The sequence below is a fragment of the Scardinius erythrophthalmus genome (genome assembly GCF_964197995.2).
Source record: "Scardinius erythrophthalmus genome assembly, chromosome: 19".
Taxonomy (NCBI): domain Eukaryota; kingdom Metazoa; phylum Chordata; class Actinopteri; order Cypriniformes; family Leuciscidae; genus Scardinius; species Scardinius erythrophthalmus.
The window spans coordinates 4,920,124-4,939,631 of record NC_138239.1 but is presented as its reverse complement, the minus strand read 5'-3'; the positions used below and the strand labels follow the sequence as shown (position 1 = coordinate 4,939,631).

The 19,508-nt window shown below is 38.2% G+C and overlaps 1 protein-coding gene across 1 annotated transcript in view; it reads right to left on the bottom strand.

The window, feature by feature from the left end:
• LOC308680125 (CAP-Gly domain-containing linker protein 4) overlaps positions 1-19,508 on the bottom strand; it is a 48,079-nt gene that overhangs the window by 15,528 nt on the left and 13,043 nt on the right. The window contains exons 7-9 of the mRNA XM_081348075.1: positions 12,330-12,587; positions 10,837-10,972; positions 8,945-9,076 (exon numbers count right to left, since the gene is read on the bottom strand). Of these exons, the coding sequence (XP_081204201.1) occupies positions 8,945-9,076; positions 10,837-10,972; positions 12,330-12,587 (526 nt within the window). The remainder of the gene's footprint in view (positions 1-8,944; positions 9,077-10,836; positions 10,973-12,329; positions 12,588-19,508) is intronic.

The window sequence follows — 19,508 nt, the reverse complement described above, 5'->3', positions numbered from 1 at the left end:
CTGGCCCCTTTGACACTGCATATTGCTGTCAATATGAATGTCCCTTGATGAGACAAATGTTAAAAGCTGCCATTCATATTTGCAGGAGAAGCATCACATGAATTAACGCTAAATTTAATCCAACTAAGCTTTATTAATGCCATTTTAAATGGTCAAACCAATTAAATAACTAACCAGTAATTATCCTACTAAATAATTAGCAGGTGAATAAAGCCCTTTTTTTCCACAGAAAAATGAATATAAAAACTGAACAGGAAAGTATCTGACACAGAAATTGAGGCCTGCCAACATCTAAAGGTCAAGTGACATGTTATGAGAATGCTGCATTCCAGTTGACTGGGTGAATTTCAAACAATTTATTTTGGCTGAATGACAAAACTTCAAACGTTCCTTGAAAAATAACTAAATAATATTCTATTTCTAACATTATAGGAAGGATTGCCATAATAACACTACGTTCAGTCAGCATTTTTGGCAAAATCATCACCTCGTTGGTCTACAGATATAATAATAATAATAATAATAATTCAAAGTTAGCTGCTGATATGGCTGATACGATATAATAATGATATATGATATAGGCCTAATCTCTAGGTATGGCTCAGATCCCTTTTCCAATGCAAGCATATGGGATTTTGTCTTCAATGTTATCGTCTGCCAGAAGAAAATCATGAGCTTTTTGATTTGAGTTATAATCCATGTCCACGGCTCAAACTGTGCAGGACGAGATTCATGCCAAATTTGAATACATACTGTAGGGTAAGAGGTTTGTTCATATTTGTTACACTTCTAGTAAATTCTAATAAAACACCAAATTACCAATAACATACCAGAAACCGACATTTATCAAAATCACTTTGTTTAATTATTTTAGCATTCCAGCCCTTTTAAATGTAGTCTTTGAAGCCTGTCTGAGTTCCAGCCAAATGTTAATCGTACGGAAGCATGGAAAAGTGCCCACGCCTTGGCACAGCATTGCAGACATCTAACAAGACCTAAAAAACGTTATCTACTGCACTTAAATGACCAAGAAATAGGCCACACGAGAGAAGCAGCTTTAACCTTCCAGCTCTTGGAAAGCAGTTTGGAATGAGGTCTCTCATTAAGCCATCATATTCACAGACCTTCATGGGCTAAAGAGTTCATTAAAGAAACAAGTTTAGAGGCTAATTGATAAGCGAGAGCCAAGACTTTTGGAATTTACACAGTCTGGTGTTAAAAGTCCAAAAAAGTTATCTAAACCCAAAGTGCTGGACCACACTCATTTAGTGTGTGTTGGAGGAATGTAGAAAACATTTAAATTCAAGGACATCATCTTTTTACTGCTGTTGGAGGTAGAGAGCATGAAAAGCATAGACTTAAAGAAATGTTCCTTCAAAAAAAAACAATGATATCGCAAACACAAGCAATGTAGTGTTGAAACTGACAAAAAACCTTTGCTCTTTTTCTGGTTGTCAAACATTAACAAACCCAGCAGTCCATAGTAAAGGTGCATAGTTAATTATTTATGAGAAACACTGTTGAAAGTAGGGCTGGACGATGTATCGTTTTACCATCGATATCGCAATGTGCGCATCCACGATAGTCACATCGCAGGATGTGCGATGTCAAGAATAGGTATCATAGTTGATCCGTGATTCATGATCCGTACGGGCCAGCTCCTCCCCGGCCCTTAACGCATGTGATTCGCTAATTAATTGCAAAGTTTAACCATCATAGAGTGAAAGTTTATAATTTTCATGTGTTTTTAAGTCCTGTCAGTTTAAACATCAAGCACAAGAAGTGCGCGCACGCAGAGCCGGGCAGACACAAAGTTCAGTGCTCTTTCTCTTATTTCTGAGCTTGAACGGACACGAGGATTCAAAATTAAGTCAGAATGCCTGTCTCTGTGAATATCCTCATAAACCCAGTCAGTTATGCAGGGGTTTTCCTGCATTGAAATTTTTTTTGGCAGCTGCCAAAGCGAATTTTTGTCCCGCCAAAGCCTTATTTGAATTGCCTTATTTGAGCCTTATAAACCACAATTTCAGTAAACGAAAAAACCTATCCAGTGATGAAATGTTTTCTGTGTTGACACAAATCTTGTGCGATGTCCTAAACTGCCGAGATAATCACACAACGTGTGCCGTAGCCTACACGTCCACTAATGACATGTCCGATTCACAAACTAATGACTCCTTTGATTCACTTTAATCTAGTGAAATTATTTTCATATCGCAATATATATCTCAGAAAAATTAAATATCGCAATGTCATTTTTTCCCAATATCGTGCAGCCCTAGTTGAAAGTGGATTGGACTGATGCGGGAGGAGAGAGAGAGAGATTTGGAGAAAGACTGTAGAAAGAGAGATGGCTGAGAGACATTACAAAGGAGAAAAGCTCAGAGGAATATCACTGGGAAAAGAAGGGTGATGATCAGGCAAGAGCTTTAGGACCCGCGTTAATAATAGAAAAGCTTTCCAGCACTGGAGAGACCTAAGCGGGAAGAGCTGGAAACTGATGTGAGGTTGAGTTGTTTCTGATCCATTGGTTTTGCTGTTTCACAGAACCAAGATTTTCTGTTGCTGTAATGTTAGCTCAAGTAACAGCGTAGTTTTTAAAGTGTCATTGTTTGTCAGGAGCTGCTGTGTTGCTGGCGACTGACTAATAACTATCTCTTGCTTGTATATACTCTTGTAAACTGTATGTTCATGTTTTGTTCTTCCTTGTTCATTTGTCATCTTCACTTTATTTTACATAAAGCATTATTTTGCTTGGTTTCAGCAATGATAAAGATACATTCACTCTTGCATTTTGTGTTTGTGCATTTTAAGGGTGGAGCAATGAAGGGAGGGGTGTGTTTGTTTGGGTTGATTGCAAATATCAACAGTGTTTCTCAGAAATCATTTACTGCACCTTTAATGTCATGAACTTATAGATAGAGTCAGGCAAAAAGGAAATGTTAGCTTTGAGAAATATGTCTCTTTGCAGATGCTACTTTATATAGTCTTAGCTTGTGCAATAACATTTTGAGTAAGTATATACAAATACTTTTTGAGTTATGAGGCCACAGTTGTTCCGAATCGTATGAAACATGTACAACAGGGAATGTACATCATGTTCGACACCACAAAAACAAAAGCATCAGAATCATTAGCTCCGTACACAAGGCCCGCTCAAAGAAGTCACATCCACTGGAGTGTTACGGCACACACTCTCCAAGGACCCCTTAAAATGCTAATATATGCACAATGAGAACACCAAAACAACCAAGATGGTGTCATCCCTGACCTTTACAAACATTATTAAGACTAAACAGTTCAATATTAGCACTGGAATAATATTGCATAAACAGACAGCTATTACTAAAGCAGAGCAAACACTGTAGATCATTATGAATCTGTACTTGTCTACACTAGAGGTCTTGCTGGCGATCTACAGGTAAGATATTAAAGTAAAGATATTGTGTTTTACAGTGAGTTTACCACGGGCAAGGAGTGTTCTTACACAAAGTGGAGTATCTAAAAAATAAAATATATATTTTTTAATTAAATTTTAATTCATTGATTTTTAATGGCAAAAGCAATACGATAAAAGCCATATAAATGTTTAATGAATTACCAGAACTACCTGTTACACATAATAATAATCAGAATTAACAATTCCTCCACCAATTAATATTTAAGCAATATTACAAATTTAGAAGTTTGTTCTATTTATTAATCTATATTTTGGCTGCTTAAAAAAATGATTTAAAATCAGCTCATCTGAGAAAAATGAGACTGAGACACTACAGGTGGATATGAAAAGAATAAAGTTTGACTGAGATTTGTTTGGGAACATTATTCATGCAGACAGTCAAACACTTTTAGTTCCCCATACGTTCTCTGACTCGCAGGAATACATTTAGAACATATTTATTCTCAACAATACATATGCTGCATATGTCAATAAAATAGATTTTCCCTTTGTAAAGTCCTAATTAACTTTGACAAGCTGAATCTTGAGGACAAGCAATTTCGGCACCAGCTCTAAAAACATAAATCTTGCATACACTGTGCATTGTGATGTGCTGAACAAAATAAACAGTATAGCAAAATGCAAATGAATTACAAAAGAGTCCATGAAATCTGGTTCAGTCCATTTAAATGTAGTACGAGTGTTTTAAAGATGCTCAAAATGAGAGTAAAACATTCATTGCACATCTTATGAAAGTCATTCTTATGCAGCTCACCCAAAACATTTATAGCCCACCCTAAAGCAAAACCATTAAACCCGCGCTAGACTTATCATCTGTCTTTATGGATCACATTTCTCAAAGAAATAGCCTTTTATCATCCTGAAATCAACAAAACATAATTTCAATCAAACATAAAAAAAAGTTTTCTCAGTTTGCAAATCATGTGGTTGAACTTTTAGAGACTTCAATGTGAACTAGGTTTCTATTTTTACTGCAAAAATAAAATACATTGGACTGATTTCATTTTTGGGTGAACCTATTTTTTATTTCTTTCTTTTTTAAATCGTGTTTTCAACCAAAATATTTCCATGTGCATATATTAACAATGTAATACATTTCTGAATGATTTTTTAGCACATCTCTGACCCCTATAAACGATTTTTCGCAAAATATTAAAAGTTCACTTCAAAAGGAAATTGAGATAGTTGTACAACCAGATAAAATATAAAGGGTTAAAGCAGGGACAAACACACCGCTTCTATCCCCCGTTCCCTTTCATGACAAATTACAGCCAGTTTGTTCAGACCGATGTGAGGACTGCTCATTAAGCTTGGCTTCATTGGACAATCAATCAACAGGGAACACAGAAATACACCAAGTTACACTATTCAAATCACCTTGGGAATAAAAAAGAGAGAGGGAAAAAACACCTTGAAACGGCACTAATTAGAGGACAACATGGAGCCGTCGCTTCTTCCGCGGTGGCTGCGAGGACAGTGACATCATTAAAGTGTCATTATAAACACAATGTGTTGCTTGGATATGGTTATTGTGAGCGCGTTGGAGGTGGACGGCTGCACGCGGAGGCTTTTGGTAATTGTGTTTGAATGTGCGTCACAGTTGAAGTTGGCCTACAAGTGACTCACAAGAGCCCTAGAAAGCTTTGGCTTCGGTCTCCTTCCTTGGATGTGCGTATTAGTCTTAATGCAGACAGCGTGACTCAACACTGAGTCCTCAAACCAAAGTGAAAATCAAGAATGTAAAAAGGTGCAGAGATAGAGAGGAACATGACCAAGAGGTTTAAGAAAAAAAAAGAAAGAAAAAAAACATAACAAGGCTGCCTATAAAATATGATTGTGCCTCTTTGAAAAGATTTGATAATTCTTTCAGGTCTTACAACTCTATGCCAGAAATTAAGATCATGAATTAATTACAAAGAGTGATTAACTGTTCACAAATATGTAAAAATAGTGCCTGTTTTGGAGTGAAAAAAAATTGTCTGGGTTCTCTCCCTTCAAAAATAATAATAATACAAGCAATAAATTAAACTAATAATTAACTGACTACTATAGTTAAAGGTGCATTGCGCAAGTCTCTGAGTTTTTGCAGAACTATGCCCCCTTCTGGCGTCACGCGAAACTGCAACCAGAGTTGTGCACGCGGTTACGTGGAGTTTGCGTTGGGGTTTGGGATGAACTAGAAGCCGGTCTCTTTGAATCCATCTTCTACTTTTGCCAAAGTCGCTTGAGTTGTCTTCGCTGATGCGGATAATGGCGGCGAATACACAAACCTGCCAGACATAGCCAGGTGAGCGTGAACGCGCATGACGTCACGCCCAGTCGATTCCGTCCCGAATCCCTCTTATTTATTTTACTGTACAGGATTATAGAGGCAATCGCAGAGATCATAGAAGGGCTCATTCAGCCCATCAGGCAATTGTTTAAGCATGTATGGGTTAGAAAAACGGGTATTTTTAACATGAAAAGTTGCTTAAAGGGTTACTTCAGGATTAAGCATTAAGCTTTGTATTAGTAGAAAACCTGTATTATTTTCGAATTACCATGCTTTCCACCCTCATATCCCCCTGAGAGGAGAGATTTATGTATTTTTTGTCTGGAAAAAATCCTCCGATGACGCAAAAATCGTCATTTTGCGTCATCGGAGGATTTTCTGTTTTCTGGCTAAAGACTACAGCCAGTAGATGGCGTTGTTCCGCATGTTTACAACCCGCCCATAGAGGGTGGGATCTCACTCACAGAATGTACACAGTATCAGCCGTCTTTCTTTGGAAGCTAAGCTAGCATGCTCTTGTTCTGTGGAGAAAGCTGAATAATAGGAGAAATCTGAGTAAGTAGGGGTTACCATCTTCCTTTTCCCGGACTTGTCCGGCGGGCGAGACTGTTAAAAATGTCCGGGATTCGGCTTTTGCGTTCTGCGGTCGCCATTCATTGTTTACATGCACACCTCTCGTTTCAATCTAGCTGAATTAATTCCGATCGGTGAATCTGACTGTAGTGTTTACATGAACGCTAAACAAGTGATAGGTTGATGTGCGTTTTAACATTGCTAAGAAAATTCCCGCTCCTCCGTGAGAGATGCGAGACCCGGCGCGTCTCAGTAATGAAGCCACCGGCCTCGCGCCGTTCTCCCGCGGCCGTCAGCCTCGTCCTGCTCGCCACAGTAAACATGATGAACGGCAACTGTAGAACGCAAAAGCCGAATCCCGGACATTTTGGGTCTCTAAATCCCTGGCAAACTCATCACTTACTTAGGCTAGCCTTGTTGTTTACAACTGCGCACTCTTACCGGTAGGCGTGGCCTCCTAAGGCAGCGAAGCAAGTGCATTCTGGGAGTTGTTGTCTTTCATCCACATAAGCCAAAAATACATTTTCTGGCTTTTCTCAGTCTAGAAAGCTCCAAATTCAAAAATTTCTCCACATTTCTTCTTCTTAAATGACCTATTTTAAATACACATTCATCTTCCCAGAGGTGAAGTATCCCTTTAATGCACCTTTAAACTAAAACTAAACAATAAAACAATTTTGTCACTTGCTAGTTAAAGTTTTAGTAATTTGATTACTGTATGTTTTGTCATTTTATTAGAAAAATAATAATGAAAATAATAAAATGTAATAAACATGACAAAAAAGTACAGTTATAGAATTATTAAAACTTTACAATAAAACAAAAAATAAAATTCAAAATATTTTAAAAAGCTATAATGGTATCTCAATCATACTACTGCTGATTGACTGACTGACAAAAGAAAACATTATAATTTTAATGATAACAATAATATTAATTATTATTATTAGGACATTAAGCTTTGATTTTGAATTGATATATTTTTACGAGAATTAACAAAACCTCTAAAAGTACAGACAGGCAGGTAATAAAAACAAAAAGGGAAGGAGAAACAAACAAATAAAAAAAAGTATGAGAGAAAGCAGAAAAGCATTTTTCGTATCACAATGCCTTAAGGGCTTTTCATAAAAGTGTTTTTCCACACAAAGCTATTGAGATCCATATGTCTGCATTTAGCTGTCTGAGTGGACAATACCTGAGCCCTGGAGGAAGACACAGCGGAAATGCTTGTCTAGGAGAACAGATCAACAAGTGAAGACCGCCCAACACTCAGCAGGACACACAGACGTGTGTGTAGTGTAACAGAGGTGATGAGAGGACCTGCTGTTCATCAGCATTAGCGCACTAATGGAAGCCTGTGTGGGAACGCCATCTCTCTCTGCAGACGTTTATTATGAGAAACGCGTCGGCAGTCTCGGCAGCTTACAGGATATTTAGGTGTGTTATGTTTACTGTACCTAAAACTGATGCCCTAAGCACTGTGTGTGTGAGATATGTTTGTCAGTAGTTAATGCAATGTATCCTTTGTTCCCCCCATCAACATCACAATTTTAGACTTAGAGATACAGGTCCGACAACTGGTCATGATTAAATGAGATTTTTCACAATTGATATGGTCCTGTAGTGTAGGACAGACTATGATTTTATGAAAATAATAATGCTCGTGATGAATATTAAAGTAGTATCATGTCAGCAAGAGACGCTGTTCTGAAAATCAGCATGACTTTTATTCGCCTGAAGATAACAACAGCCAAGCACGACTGCAATTCACATTTGTTTAAAAAGTTCAATTGACAGGAAGTTAAATATCGTGTAATTTTAGGCAATATTGTTAATTAGTCTATTTTTGCCAAGGCCACAGTTCCAAACATTGCATGTCTCTGAGCGACATACAGTAGTGGTATTTGGTAACTGGATAAATAAATATTTTTGAACAAATTGGTTGAGTGAATAATCCAATGATCTGCATGTTTCTCCTACAAAAATTGTCACACCCCTAGTTTTTTTTTTTTTTTTTAGGTATAAATATTCCATGTAGTTATTGAATTAATACAAAAAGCTGCACAAACAATTACCATAAAGAAATTAGCAAAATGCTAATGCTAAAATAGTTTTAGAGCAAGCGTAGGATTTCACTACAGAACAAGTCCAATTTTCAAAATGTCAACTTCCCTTGTATAAAATCCCTCTGAGGGTTGTCTGTCATGGATGATAATGGAAGAGTTTAAATGAGTCATTTGTCCTCTTTCATGTGAATATGTGACAAAAAAGGGAGTTTATGCATGTTAGAGTGATTCACTTCACACATCGGTGGGTGTCGCGCCTGTGTAAACGGCCTCTAGGGTGAACGCAGTAATGGCACACAAGTGACGTTAGCTCCCTCAATGATTGCTCCATTTCTTCAGTGCTCACATGGCTTTTTATTGTCTCTACAACCCCGAAGGGGACAGAATAAAGCGGTAACACCAACAGCTTTATCACCACTATCGCTGTTCACACTCGTGTAAGTTTATTTATCAAGCAGGTCCTCTGGGATGGTAATTAGCTTCGAGTCTGTGGTGGCCACTGGGTTCCTCCTGATATTGGGTTTGTGAGCTGCAAAGAGGGTCATTAAGCAACCGGGTCAGTGAGAAATGTACCTGTGTTGACCTTGGACGTGACCCGCGCCAAGTCGATTCGTCTAGGGTGGGAGGCAGGAGCGGAGGGCTGGCGGGGACTGTATTTTCGTCGTTCCGAGAGTTTGCGGAGTTTAGAGAGGGGGGCAAAGATTCCTGGAGAGGGTCAGAGAGAAATCATTTTGTTAGCAACTGAGGACAGATAAGAAAGCAAGACCCGGATTGTAAGCTGAGATAGAATTGAAAAAACATGAAAACTGCCAATGACAAATGGCAAAAAAAAAAAAAAATGTCAGGTGTCACCAATGGCCTCATGATATGATGATCCACATTGGGCTAATTGTGATACATATGTGAAGATTCCATAAAACGTGTGTCGCAATGTGAAAAAGCAATGTGTGTCGATATCTTAATTACGGCAAACATGTGGCAAACTTTTGTCCGAACGTGTGCCACATAAAAAATAAAAAACAAAATGCAAGGATTGAAGTATCATTGTAACATTTTGAGAGAACCTATCATTGTATATAACAATATATGATTGTATCAAGCATGTGACCGATAAAATGTCAATATCAACGGTTATCCTAGTTGAACAAATATTCTACATGGAAAAGACAACTTAATTGCTCCAGGTTTGCAAGCTGGTTAATAAATTAACAAACTTCCATAGTAAAAATTACACTCACAAGCCACTAGTTATTTCGTCGTGTCACAATCATGGCTGGTTAAGACAAATACTAAACTTAACATTTAAAAGAGATTGTTTGATGCTTTATAAAGTTTTATCTGGTTACCTCCTTAGTAAACATTACCTTTCACTAGTTATGCTCAAATATTGTGCTAAAACAAACACTTGTTTTGGAAGAGACAAAGACATTGCTGTGCCTGGTTAGCTGGTTAGTAAAATTACACTCACTGGTTAGCTAGTTATGCTTATATATCGTCAACTGTTGTGGCTGGTTAACCACAGATCAAAACAAAAAAGTCATGATTCATTGACGCTCTATCGTGTTGCCTCCGGTTAACTAGTTAGTAAAATAGACTTACTAGCTCATTATGCTCAAATATTGTTGTAACACACTTGTCAAAGTCGTAGCTGGTTATTGAAGAGACATGGCATGACTTTGTTGTGCCTGGTAAGCTAGTTAGTGAAAATGTTGCTAACTAGTTAGCTACATAAGTTTTTACATGGTCATATCACGTCATATTTGTGGCTGGTTGGTTAATACAAAAGCTAAGATCAAGAAAGAAGAGTCATGATCCCATGGCACTCTATTGCGTTGCCACTGGTTGACTAGTTAGCAACACTAGTTAGCTAGTTATGCTGAAATATTACTGCAACACACTTGTCAAAGTTGTAGCTGGTTATTTGAAGAGACAACTCATTCCTTGGTTCTTTGTTGTGCCTGTTTAGTAAAGTTTGCTCACTAGTTAGTTACTACCTAGTTATGCTTATATAGTGTCAGGTCAAGACTATCATATTCTTAAACTCAGATCAACACTGTCAAGCACTCTATTGTGTTGCCTCTGGTTAACTAGTTTGTAAACCTACCCTACCTATTTATGCTCAAATATCGTCATACCTCACTCGTCACAATTGCTGGTTTAGACAAAAACTCAAAAAGACATGATTTATTGCTTGACATCTTTTCACCTCGTTAGCTAGTTAGAAAACATTATGTTAAATAGTTATCGAGCTGGGTTCAAATATCACAGTATCACATTTGCCCCAGTCTGGTTAGCTGGTTAAGACAAAAATTCGGATTAACATGGAACAGACATGACTCTTGTGTTGTACCTGGTTAGCTTGATGCAATGTAATGTTAGCATTACACTTACTAGTTAGCTAATTATTTAACATTGCTCTTTGCAAGTAACTATAATAAGAAAACCATGTACATTTAAACTCTTACCATGTTTACTAGGGCAGGTGAAGTACTGGACGCCTGCTACTGATCCATCATTCTTGCCCACTGGTTGGTGAAGCTCCACCCCAGCCCAAAGACCACCAGCAAACTCGGTACTACCGCAAAACCGCAGAATCCCGACCTTACAAAACAAACCAGAGGGTAGATTAACCTAAGATTTACACATTTCCACAACGCATTTAATCACGGCACCACGAGAGCATCCTGCAGAAACAGTGGCAAACAGAGGGGAGGCTCTGCGGGGACAGTGTGAGGAATAGTTTTCTGGCCGCATGGGCTGTCGAGGTGATAATACATGTTCAATAAACCCGTTTCAAGCTCTCTTTATCTTGCTCTGTACTCCGGAGGGCAATGAAAAGTGAATACTGCTTTATTCCAGAAACAAAGAAGTGCATTCGCACAGAGCAGCACATATTTAGGCTCGTTCGACAGGTCTCCCTTGTTTTCTTATGTGCCGACATTCATAAACAGGCAAATTAGCTTGGATACAAATAATGTTAAAAGTAAAATGGGGATCAAAGAAAGCCAGTGGCGCCAAGGATCCCTGAAGATAATGGGGTTTTGATTAGCCAATCTGTAGATTCCCGGCTCTCTGCTCACTTCGGTCCCAGTGTGGCGGAGCATTTCATTAATGGATAATTTGGTGTGTAGGTATGTGAATGCGAGAGCAGGTCAAAAATATGTCTGCAAGGAGAAAGAGACTCTGGTCCCTTAACTCCCGCCATTATCCTTACCCACTGCAAATGTGTTTGAGAGCCCCAGCTGATTCCCTGCTCATTACTGTTGATGTCTCAATGGGCATGTAGGACAGATTTGATTGCGTGGCAGCTTTAGGATACCATTCACTGACATTTGAGTTCTTTGCTAGGAGCGGTGCATGAAGTGATTTCTTTCTGACAACTCTCATTTTGCAGAACGTGTGTGGGGAGTGCACCTGTTTCTATTAAATCTGATTTCTCAACGGCTTCGATCAATATCAATCCCAGCAAACCTGTTATGTTCATACACTAGCATCCGTAACCCCTGTCCTTATATTTTATGTGAGGATCAGCAAGTACACACATTTCCTTGACTTGTAATGCTTTTTATACTTGACAAACCGTATACTCTTTCCCCTAACTAACACAACCCTCAGAGAAAACGTTCTGCATTTTTACATTTTCAAAAAACATAATTTAGTATGATTTGTAAGCTAATTTTCCTCAGAAGGACCAAAAAATGATGTGTGTGTGTGTGTGCTGTCAAATCGATCAATTATGATTAATCGCATCTGACATAAAAGTCTGTTAATATAATATATATATGTATTTTTCAAAATAAATAAATAAATACATTTAAAAAATAATGATAGATAAACAGATAGATTTCTTTTTGAGGCCACTGTATGTGCCATATAAATTAAAATAAAATATGTTTGCTCCTGAACAGCACTGCTGTGCTCATTACATGCTCAAAGAAATGCAGAATTTATGCAGTACCTTTTGACCAGCGATGACAACTTTGTCTCCAAGGTGAAGGCCCATACTTGAAAGCTGGGCACGAGCTTTGTCCGAGAGGACACCGGGGGGTCTGGCAGGCAGGAGAGGGAGAAGGAGAGTAAGAGGACTGTCGGGTCTAGGCAGGACGTCCCGCAGCAGTGTGCGCAGCTCTTTAACCTGGACTGCGGCATCAGCCACTTCCAGAGGCATATCTACAGGCTCTGGAACAACATCAGCCGGACACTGGCCCTTATCATTCTGAAGAGGTAAGGCAAGAAACACACAGGTGTAAAAAGAAGCTAAAGATCCTAAAAAAAAAATAGTGACAAAAAAACAACAATGCGTATTAGAAAGGTGTTGCGCCACCAGAGGAGCATCATAGACTTAAAGAATGAAGGTCATCTCTCGGAACAACTTTGTATTGATCTGCAGGATGGATTATCCTTTAATTTGTCACCCGTCTTATTTATACCACAAATACCAAGAGCCATCTTTAGGAAAACTACTTTGTAACTGCAGCTAACAAGCTTCTCATAATGCAAAGTAGTTAAGCTGCAGTCAAGCAACTCTTTTAAAAAAGCATTTCAATTCACTAACAGCTACTAAGTGTCTAACTAGATTGAAGCTATTTAAGGAGAAACATCTTTTTAATTATACAACCGATTGTATTTTCACGACGATCTTAATTAGGATCTCGATTAGGACGGCTGCCTCAAACTTAAAAACATAATCAGGACTAAATAAAACAAAAAATAATAAATATATATCTAAAAAAAATATATATTAACATCAGTGTTTTAACATTTATAAATATTATATTATTTATGGGCTAGGGGAGCAGTTGATGCTAAACAAATTAAGTGAATAAATTAAGTTAAACAAACCAATTCGCTAAATGAATGGGTCTCCACAATGCTACCTGGAAGAGAGTGTGTTTGATTTTTACCTCAGATTTCTCACGGGATACACAACATGACATAAAAAGCCAGCAATGTAGCGTTTTGTCAATGCATACCTCTACCTTTGAAGATAAAAGCTTCTTCTTGGAAAAGCTACACTATTTTGCAAACAGCTGAACTGTCAGATTATTAAAAATGAGAAGTATTGCTTCTTTTAGTTACCACACTTTCTGGAATAAGTCACTTTTTTTTTTTTTTTTTAATCATCTGAAATATGTTGTGACTTATATTCCAAAGCAACTTATATAATGCGATTAACCTCAAGCACACAAAACGTGCAAAGTGCACACATTTGGATTCATGCCAAACGAGAGATGCACGTAAGCCCAAGTTTATTTGTATAACACATTTCCCACATGCTTACCTATCAAGAAGAAAATTACCCAAGTCAGTATTTAAGCTGTGACACAAACAGTATTTATTTATGCCTCTGGTCATAAAGGTTTTTAGATGAATGTCGAGGATGGATGCCAGTTAGTTTGCTGGCTTCCATGACTGCAATATGCTGTGTTTTCCGTCAACTGGCAACCCAGGGTGTCGAAATGCTTTTGGGTGAACTGGCAGTGGGCGGGATCACACAGACCCAAAAAAAAAAAAAAAAAAAAGACATTCCAACCAGGAACGCACATTTCAAAGTAGAATAATTGACTGTAGCATTGCAAGTATTTGAACATAGCATGTTTCCTAAATCTCTGCAAACACATTATGGCATTTTTATTAATTAGTACAGCTAAAAATTACATTTAAGTGCATACATTTGGATTTGATCCGAATTAGAGAGGTAGGTCAGCTCGAAGTTTATTCATATAATGCATTTCCCACATGCCAGTATTAAATTAGTTTAGGCTTGGTGTTTACTTATATTTTTTATTCCTGTTCTGCATTCCGTTAAATTGAAAGGATTTGTTGTGGAGCTCAGATACATCATTATATTATTTAGAATATTTTTTCTCAACAAAATGCAATCTGACCCGACTTATTTTCTGGAAAAATCCTGTAGTTCTGCCGTAATCCCGGTGCAAGTTAAACTGATTCACTGAATGCAGGATGTACCAGGGCAAGTTACACACTAGATTAAAATGTTCATCAGCATGTCACATCAGCCCCCTCCGGCCAAACAGCTCCACGCTTGCTGAAGCACGGCCTGACGCCATTTTTAAATGTACTGCACAGCCAACTGCCTGAGTAGTGGACTTCTCTTGCCCTTCTGTTTTATCCAACAACGTGTTGTGGCAGCCATCGAGCTGGAACCAAACACGAAAGACGGCCAAAACAAATGCGTCGTCCTTGACATGGCTTGGCTAGTGAGCAGTAACTGTGGCTGTTTTGTTTTTCCTCAGCCCATTGGCTCTCTGCTGGCTTTAGACTTAATGTGCTTGTCCTTTCCAACCTGCTCATTAATATGTGGTGTGTGGTGGTGGGGGGGTCCATGGTTGCGACATTCATTTTAAGAGCCTCTCATCACATCAAGAAAAGCTGAAAGGTCTGGATGCACTACACATTTCTTAGATGGCAGGATGAGTTGGGGTTGTTTTCCATCTTTAGACACATACAAGTGTACAGCTCCAGACAAATGGAAAGTATAGGGCTCTAAATTTGTAATAGGATCATAGATAAACAACACCGCTGGGTGAGGTTGTGCCTCATGCAGCTCCATACATCAACTGAGTCTTTTACTATCAGAGTGTGAGACAATGGCACTAAGGAGCTACCTACCTAGAAAGCACATTAGAGGGGTAGTTCACCCAAAAATGAAAATTCTCTCATCAATTACTCACCCTCATGTCAGTCCAAAACCATAAGACTTTCAAATATCTTCGGAATACAAATGAAGATGTTTTCATTGAAGTCTGAGATTGTTCTGTCCCTCCATTGATAGTCTATTCACATAAAACTCTGATGCTTCAAAACATTCAAACATAGACAACATAAAATCAATCCATATGAAACAAGCGGTTTGATCCAAGTCTTCTGAAGAGTACACGATCACTGTATATGAACAGATTTAATTTAGGCTTGTATCTGCATATAAACATTGATCAGCGAATTTACACAGAGCACTCACATTTGGTAAACGTGTATGTTTGAGCTTCCGCAAGAACCATGACATTTGTTCTTGTGCATCAAGAATGTACGGTTGAGCTTGCGTTTACCATATCTGAGTGCACTCTGGGAGAGAATGTCTAATAGGAAGAGAATTGGCACTCTGGTTACTTCCGGTTTCTGGACTGGCTGCAGTAACACGTCTCTGTCCATGCGGGGGCGCTCGCAGGCGAGTGCAGAATAAATGGAGATCTATGACGCTATACCCATCAAAATCAACTTTTCTCAGGATATTTTTTTTTTCTAGTAATTTGAATGTTGTATTCGAAAGGAGATGCAAAGAAATGACACTTTGCTGGGTGTTCGAGTCACTTATTTGCTTTAAAAAGTCTTTTAAAGTGTCAATGACGTCATACACATCGTACGACCAGAGATACTGCTTTACGGCAATCCTTCAGTCACTCTGGTGCTTTCGTGCTCTGCACTTTCTTTTCTCTCGAGGCATCGACAACACAGCTGACACAGGTAAACACACGTGCTAGAAGAGTTTTTGTTTTGTTTGTTTCTGGTCCCGCTTCGGATGCCACAATGCCATCAAGCGGCATCTCTGGCCATAATCAGTCCTTCACTGACCAATCAGCGTTCATTAGCAGAATGCTAGCGTGTTATGGGCAACAACAACTCAACCTGTAAGAAATCGAAAGGACATAAGTACTCGTTCATTCAACTTTCGACCTATAACCCATGTTGAACTTGCAAAACCTACAATCAAATCTGAGATTTCTCAACGGCAATCGGGTGAAAGAGACAAATTTAGCCGTCTAGCCCCATAGACTCCCATTCATTTTGCACTCGCCCACGATCACCCCCAGTGGAACTCTGGTGGAACTACAACCACAATTCGGTACAATAGGACTTAATAGGAAGTGCCAAGGCTCTCTGTAGACAGGCTCTGACTCTGGGCAACTAAATAATGTTTATCATTAGCCATTGGCTAATAAATTCTTAGATTTCACTCGCCGGTGTTTGTGTGTTAGAGGCTAAGTATAAGTTTAGCATAGATATAGTTTCACTCGCTGAACACTTGAGAGTTTTGCTCTCCGTCATGCAGTCTGTAGATTCTGTACAATTTCAGTGTAAGTTAGCTCAATGGATATGCAGAGTACCTGTATTTGACGTACCGTAAACTCTAGTGTGAAGGCGCACGACTCGCCGCCGCTTCGCTGAGAGCGCTGTTTCTCACACACATGCAAAGAGAGAGCGAGAGTCTTACATACCACACAGAATCGACACGCTACACGTAAACAATATTCTTTGTCGTATTTTCCTGTCATTTGGATTTATTATGCTTTTAAGAACAAGCATGACATATGCCCGTTTCTCTGGTAGTGGGCGGAACTAATGCGCAAACTGCAGTCTCATTGGCCGGCGCTCATCTATTACCATCCCTGTTTTGATTTATATATATATATATATATTCGTTCGCACCAACTGATTTGCTCCAACTGATATATATCATATCAGTCTGGCGAATAGACCAAAAAAAAAATGTACTAGCCAATGGCCATTCTATTGCCAAGGTGTGCATTAGCGTCAAAACTGAAGTACAAAGCAAGTAGGTTCTGAGTGCTTTTCTACAGGTGATTCTCTTTGCACAAAGCTGCAAAAGCACACACACACACACAAACCTTAACGTTGATCTTTTTTTGTTGTTTTTTTTTTTGTCTTTGTTTTGGCTGAATCAAAGAAAACTGAAAGGTTGAGACTGTTAGTAAAAATAACCAAGAGATGGATGGTGCAGGCGAACAGTGATGGGAGAAATGCTGACTGTAGGTCTGAATGTCCTGACAAGTGGTACCCTTCAAACCTACGCTCAGGTTATATCCTCCTCAGCTAATGTTGAACTACATCCAAAACGGTGCTGTATAAAGGTTTATCACCATCACCGTGACAGGAGATTGTTGGCACAACTATGATACTCAGCATGGGTGCAGTTTGGAAAACTCCTTTGGATAAATTAGATTGGTATGTCCTTAAAATATGGAAATTTAATCAGAGGTTCATGGGTTACTTTCTAACCCATATGTCTGTACAGTGAATCATGCATAAACAGAAAAGGCATACAAAGTATAAGCGCATGTACAAACACACACACTCTGCTGAGTCATCGTTTCAAGTCACCAAATGAAAGCATCTTCTTTTGGGCAGGCCTGAGCGGTTTGCTAATGATGATGCTCAGAAGATGAACTTAGCGTTGACGTGGCCACAGCAAGCTGGAAAATACAGCCGGTTTTATTTAAAATCTTTCTTTTTTTCCCAACAGAATTAGTGTGAAACGTCTCATTGTCTCAATCACTGCTTATGTAATGCAGGAATTTCCACAATTATTCAAAGGTGATATTTGATTATGCTCCTCTGGTATCAGAAAGCAAATAAAAAAATTATATTTCCTGAAGCTGAAGCTGACACATTGCCTTAAAAAAAGGTTCAGTTCATTCCATTGCTCCCTTATTGGTGAACCTCATTTCCACTGCATAAGACTGCCCCCTAGTGGTTCACATAAGCACCTGCAGAAAGATCCACTACTCCGTAGCTTCATGACTGTCAGATGAAGGATGGTAATATAACTCCACTAGCAGGGGTCTGAAATAATAACATAAGAGACAAGAGACAAGGGACGAAAAAACTAAATCCAAACACTATTCGAAATGATCACAATGTGCAATATAAAAAAGGTTTTTGTCCAGCGATTGCAAAGCAAAACAGGTGTAATTGAGTGACCGTGTGCTTAAAGACAATGAGCAACAATAGTTTGCTATTACCCAAACTCCTTCCCCACACATTCTTTATTATCAGTGTTGTTGCTTAGCAACAAGGCATATTTTTATGCCTAAACCTCAGCTACTCCAGAGCGTTCTCCACTGACACGAAAGTCTGCCAAGCCTGTTGTTACAACGTTATCAGATGATTTGATGTTTGTTTCACACACTGATGATATCTCTATTAGGGTGTCGGGTGAAGAACAAAAACCCATCTACAAAAAAAACATCTCCTGACTGACGATAAATGGACACATGCCCAGACTGGCAACAAACAAACAAGCCGCACTACTGGCAGAGATAACACACGGGGTAAAAAATGAAGAATGGGAAACTCTGGCTGCCTCACAACAGAGAGGAAAAACACAGCGAAAGTCGAGCATCTCGCCCGGTTCCTGTTTAATGTGCTGGCAGCTGCGCTGATAAACCCTTTACATGCAAACAAACCTCTCTGAACCTCTCTAACACACTACTAAAAGGCCTGCTGAAATGGACTGCATGCATTTTACAAAAGTTTAAATAATATCAATAATTCAGTGACATCTGCTGTTTGTGAGGAGAATGACCCCTGGCAGTGACGCTCTGTGAGTTTCAAATGAGTTCAGGGAGAGAAATGAGCATGGCTAATTTACTGATGGGACAAACTGAAAGGGAAATGATAGAGCTGTCTGTCTGTCTGTCTGTCTCTCTAAAGGAAAAATGCAGACTATGATACACACTCTTAAAAGATACACATTTAAAAAAAGTATAAATAAATATAAATAAATATATATATATATATATATATATATATATATATATATATATAGAGAGAGAGAGAGAGAGAGAGAGAGAGAGAGAGAGAGAGAGAGAGAGAGAGAGAGAGAAAGAGAGAGAGAGAGAAAGATAGAGATATTTATTGATTTATTTATATATAGATGTTATAATAATAACAATAATTAGTAGTAGTAGTAATATTATGTAGAAATATATTACAAAAATATAATATAATCTTTTATAAAATATACTATTACAAAAGTGGAATCTATTTCCTCACACTGATACACATTTAAAAACAATGTATACTACTACTACTACTACTACTAATAATAATAATAATAATAATAATAATAATACTTTTAAATTACTACATTTAATAAAAATGTATATAATAATACATGTTTTATTATTATTCATGGTTTTAAAATGTGCATCATAATGCAAGGAAGTAGATACCATTTCTAGTTATTATTATTAAAAATGTGTTAATGTGTTTTTTTTAAATCATGTACTACTACTACTACTAACATTTATATTTGTTATTGTTAAATACAATCAATGTTAAAAGAAAACACACAATCACTTTTAAATATTTATTT